The 4,711-nt window shown below is 48.0% G+C and overlaps 1 protein-coding gene across 1 annotated transcript; it reads right to left on the reverse strand.

Annotated features, from left to right (window-relative positions):
* Positions 1-658: 658 nt before the first annotated feature.
* Positions 659-4,129, reverse strand: LOC150051762 (keratin, type I cuticular Ha4). Its single transcript, XM_090350836.1, has 7 exons — positions 3,770-4,129; positions 3,589-3,671; positions 2,462-2,618; positions 1,880-2,041; positions 1,656-1,781; positions 1,260-1,480; positions 659-866 (listed from the first exon to the last, which is right to left on the reverse strand). Exons 1-7 carry the CDS (start codon positions 4,112-4,114, stop codon positions 794-796), a joined length of 1,167 nt encoding a protein of 388 aa, XP_090206962.1. The 5' UTR covers positions 4,115-4,129; the 3' UTR covers positions 659-793.
* Between the last annotated feature and the right edge of the window lie 582 nt (positions 4,130-4,711).

Raw genomic sequence — 4,711 nt, forward strand, 5'->3', positions numbered from 1 at the left:
CAGAAATCAATGAGTGTGCATCTATGTTGGTGATGCAGGTCCAGCTGAGAGGTAAGTAGAGAGGATTGCTGCTCTCTGTGCAATTGCTATAGGCACAAATGTTGAGGCCGTTTAGGGAAAGGGTAAGTCTAATATGACAAGAGTGGAAGCTAACAGCGAAAGATGAGAAAAGGATTCTCAGAATATCAAGGATCTTGCCACAAGCAAGAGGAACATGGATATTGATGGCCTACTCTTCTGAGAGCCCATCTCTGCCTGGACAGGGGTTCATTCCTACTTAACCATCAGTGTTTCCAGTAACACATAATGATCCTGAGTCAGCCATTAAATCCATCTCCATTTCCAAGTATAGCACGTTTTTATGAAACACTCTTGGTGAGTACTTTTCAAAGCATGACTAAGAATGAGAAACACCTTTTTTATGCCAGAGGAATAAAGTTTATTGGGAAAGGAATAAAATAGCCTCCATGCATTCCAGGGAAGAAAGGAAAGCAGGAAATGGAAGCATCTACCAGGAAACTCCCTAAAGTGATATCCACAGAATTACCTCTTCAGAAACAAACATTTTTTTTTAAAAAAAAGGCACAATCCTTAACACAAAGGAGTTTTCCAGATGTCGTTTGTTAATGGTACGTATCTTTGCTTGTTGGGTCTGGATAGCATGTGAGTGTCATGATCTCTTGGTTGGCATGTTGAGGTTTCTTCGTGGTAAAGGGAGGACCTGAGGATGCTTACTACAGTTGATCTAATGGCTTTGTTGTTGTCATCAAAGAGGGAAGAAGTTGTTCAGTTATCAGCAACGCTTTTGGCAGCTGCCACGGGAACTGCCACTGGCATTGGTGGTAGCACATGGGTTGCTGGGGAGTCTAGAGAGACACAGAGATTTGTAACAGATTAGGGAAGGAAAAGGAGAAAACAATAAAGCAGCATAGCTATGCTTTCTACTTTAGGAGACAACCTAGGGGCTCTAAGAAATTGGCACTCATTTGACGAAAATTTTGATTATTATTGAACCCAGTTCCTTCTCCCAGAATGCCATGTACAGAGTAGAAATGTCAATACATATTTTATATATATATTCCTCATGGCCTTGAGTGCCCATAGGAATAACTTGCATGCTGACATCTTGGTTGCTTACCAGAATTTGCATAGCTATCACAAATCACTAAGCACATAGTAGAAAACATGTTTATCATGCCCCCCCATGCCTTACAACCCCATCATTCGCATTATCCCAGAAATTCTTCACTCAGACTCACTTGCTATCCTCGCTTTCCAGCAGGCCCCGGTACGTGTTGATCTCAGACTCCAGCCGGGACTTGACATCCAGCAGCACCTGGTACTCCTGGTTCTGGCGCTCCAGGTCAGACCGGATCTCAGACAGCTGAGACTCCACGTTGGTGATCAGACACTGCACCTGCGACAGCTGGGAGCTGTAGCGCGCCTCGCTCTCTGTCAGCGTGTTCTCCAGAGAGTTCCTCTGCAAGGGAGAAGGGAAGGATGTCAGCGAGTCGCTCCTGCAAAGCCTCCCTGCAGGGCCTTCCACACAACTCCCCAGCTCCAGGGACTCAGGGGAGTGTGGCTGGAAGGGACACCCCACTGTGGACGCCCCCCCCATCACACACTGCCCGCCAGCCCCTCTGCACCAGACACACCAGGTTGTGCTGGGCCTGCAGCTCGATCTCCAGGGAGTTGACTGTGCGTTTCAGCTCGATGATCTCTGCCTGGTAGGACTGCAGCTGCTCTGAGCTGGACACCACCTGCTTATTCAGCTCCTCGGTCTGCAGGAGAAGAAGGGGAGGAGGTGGGGTGAGCCCCTGCCCTGGGGGCTCTGTCTGAGGGCCTGGAGTCCCAAAGGGCCACGTGCTGCAATGCCCACCTGTGTGGTGAACCATTCCTCCACCTCCCTGCGGTTGGTTTCCACCAGGGCCTCGTACTGACTCCTGGTCTCGTTCAGCACCCGGTTGAGGTCCACGGTGGGAGCAGCGTCCACCTCCACGTTGAGGCGGTCTCCCAGCTGGCTGCGCAGGGTGTTCACTTCCTGCATGGGGAAGGAAAAGAATGAGCTCATCCACATGGATCTCAATAAGTGGAAACACTCAAGCATTGAATTCTTCTTCCTTTATCTTGAGAAGAGCCCCGTCTCCTCTCTACCGGAGACTGTGAGCTCTTTGAAGAAAGAGGCCATATTTTCTTTCTTTTCTCTTTTTCTGTTCCTCCATCTTCACCATTAAATTCAGAACACAGGCAGAGGGCTGTCAAGGAATGTCTTCCCTCTGAATTCTCTAGCACCTGCCCATCTCTCTCCTGAATGCTTGACAATCAGCAATGTGCCTTGTGCAATGTGCTTGTCCTTTAATGACCTTCAGCGAAAGGAGCTGATAGTTATTGCTGATTCCCCATGCTGATGACTAAGTCTGAAAGCCCTGAGATCTGCGACCATTTATGCTTGTTTCCGTACCTCCTCATGGTTCTTCTTGAGGGACAGCAGCTCTTCCCTCAGGGACTCCACCTGGGACTCTAAGTCAGACTTGCACAGGGTCAGCTCGTCCAGGATCCTGCGCAGGCCATTGGTGTCGGACTCCACCAGCTGCCTCAGGGACCGCTCCGTCTCGTACCTGCACACATCCATCAAAGTCAGAGGGCAAACCAGGAAAAGGGCCCTCTTCCTGCTCCTGTGTCTTATTTGGAGAGGAGTGACCAAGATCTTTTTGAATTTACACTATTTTCTGCCCCTGTTCTTCCACATTTCCCTTCGGCTATGTATGACTTGACTGACTCTAACACCAGAAGGTACCCACTGGAAACCTTAAGATGGAATATCTCTCTCTCTCTCTCTCTCTCTCTCTCTCTCTCTCTCTCTCTCTCTCTCTCTCTCTCTCTCTCCACACACACACACAAACACACATATATATAGTTGGTGGTGGTGGTTAATCACCAAATCAAACCATTCCCAAAGAACATTCATTTCAATATCTGAATTTGGGATGTAAAAAAAAAAATCTTCCAGAAAGATCCATACAGGTTTTGCTTTCTAAATCAGAAAACCAGCACCAGTGGCTCACACCTGTAATCCTAGCTACTCAGGAAGCTGTGATCTAAAGATCTCAGTTTGAAGCCAATGCAGGCAGAAAAGTCCACGAGACACCAATTAACCAGAACATGAAAAATAAATGAATTCTGACCTTAGATTCTGGTCCTATCATAAGATATTTAATTTTATATACATAGATATCTATATATGTAAGAATTCTGAAAATAAATGAAAATCCAAAGTGGGAAGCATGGCTCAGGTAGTGTACCTGAGCATCAGCCAATGAACCAAAGCTTCAGATAAAAAGTTTTGAGTCCTGGTCTCAGATCCAAAAATTAACTCCAAAACCTGAAGTACTTCTAGTCCCAAGCATTTCAGGAAAGCTGATCCATGAGTCTGGATGATTGACATTCACTCATATAACCAGACTTAGGAGTAAAAAGCAAAAGGAAGAGATGACTTCCTCTGCCTTTCCAGGAAATATTAGGTCCATAGGGCCATGGTAGAGCCATGAGGGTCTGGCAGGTCATCTGTCCCTAAAAGGTTCAACATACTTGGTCCTGAAGTCATCAGAGGCCAGCTTGGCATTGTCAACCTGCACCAGCAGCCTGGCATTCTCAGACTTGGAACACAGAATCTGAGGAAAATTTAAAATTACAAACAGTGGTTATACCATGAGATTACAACAAGAGAGGCAGATGTTGCTGAGTCTCCACCTAAACCCCCCCCCCACACCTTCTGCTGCAGCTCCTCGATGGTCCGGAAGTAGGACTGGTAGGCAGGGCACACCAGTGGGTCCTGCTGCTGGTTCTTCTCCTGGATGCGGCTCTCCAGCTCTGCGTTCTCTCTCTCCAGCTGCCGCACCTTCTCCAGGTAGCTGGCCAGGCGGTCGTTCAAGAACTGCATGGTCTCCTTCTCGCTGCCAATGAAGGAGCCCTCGCAGAACCAGTTGGAACTGCCCACATTGGCGGGAATGTTGGAGGCACCGGGTAGGGTACAGCTATGGCAGCTGGGAGGAATGCAAGGCCGGGAGGCGCAGCTGGTGCAGCAGCTCGGGCTGGGTAGGCAGTTGCAAGCCATGGTGCAGAGAGAGGCGATGGGAGAGCGGTGAGGTGTGGAAGAGGTAGATGTGGGTGAGGTTTGAGTTGCTCCTTCCTCCGTGGTCCTTTTATACCCTTAATGGTGGGTGGGGGCCTAAGAAAATAGCATTGTTTCCTTTCCTAATGCTTCAGCTAATTTTTTTCTTCAAAATATGCTAGTTAGATGCTTCCACAGAGTCCTCTCTCATCTCATAAAATTATTCCAATCAGCTTGTGTCATACCTGGCTCTTCCTGGGCCCTGGTGGTTGATGGAATTAGAGTTTCATTAGCTGGCTTCAAAGGTGCTAGAATCATCACATCCCCACAAGGCCCAGGCCATTACTCAGAGGGGAGGACAGCTAGGGACATGGGGTGGGGTGGCGTGGAGTCAGAAGCTCTCTCCTCCCAGGAGATTTTGTCACCCTATTACCTGGATAGACAACTTTTGGGTGAATATTTTTCCAAGTTTCCCTCTTTCCCTGAATTTCTACCCACATTTCAGTATTCTAATAGGACCAACTTACCCTGTACTCACTGGAAGGGTCCTGCATCTTACTGCTATTGGTTGGGGCTTAGAGTTTTGGCCAGTACCGAGAG

Source organism: Megascapheus bottae, chromosome 17 (assembly GCF_031878675.1).
Source record: "Megascapheus bottae isolate mThoBot1 chromosome 17, mThoBot2.hap1, whole genome shotgun sequence".
NCBI classification, from domain to species: Eukaryota; Metazoa; Chordata; class Mammalia; order Rodentia; family Geomyidae; genus Megascapheus; species Megascapheus bottae.

Coding starts and splice junctions, on each gene's coding strand:
- LOC150051762 (XM_090350836.1), bottom strand. CDS start 4,114: ATGGCTTGCAACTGCCTACCCAGCCCGAGCTGCTGCACCAGCTGCGCC. Junction 2,619..3,588: donor TCTGATGACTTCAGGACCAA/GTATGTTGAACC, acceptor GGATGTGTGCAG/GTACGAGACGGAGCGGTCCC. Junction 2,042..2,461: donor TCAAGAAGAACCATGAGGAG/GTACGGAAACAA, acceptor TTCCCCATGCAG/GAAGTGAACACCCTGCGCAG.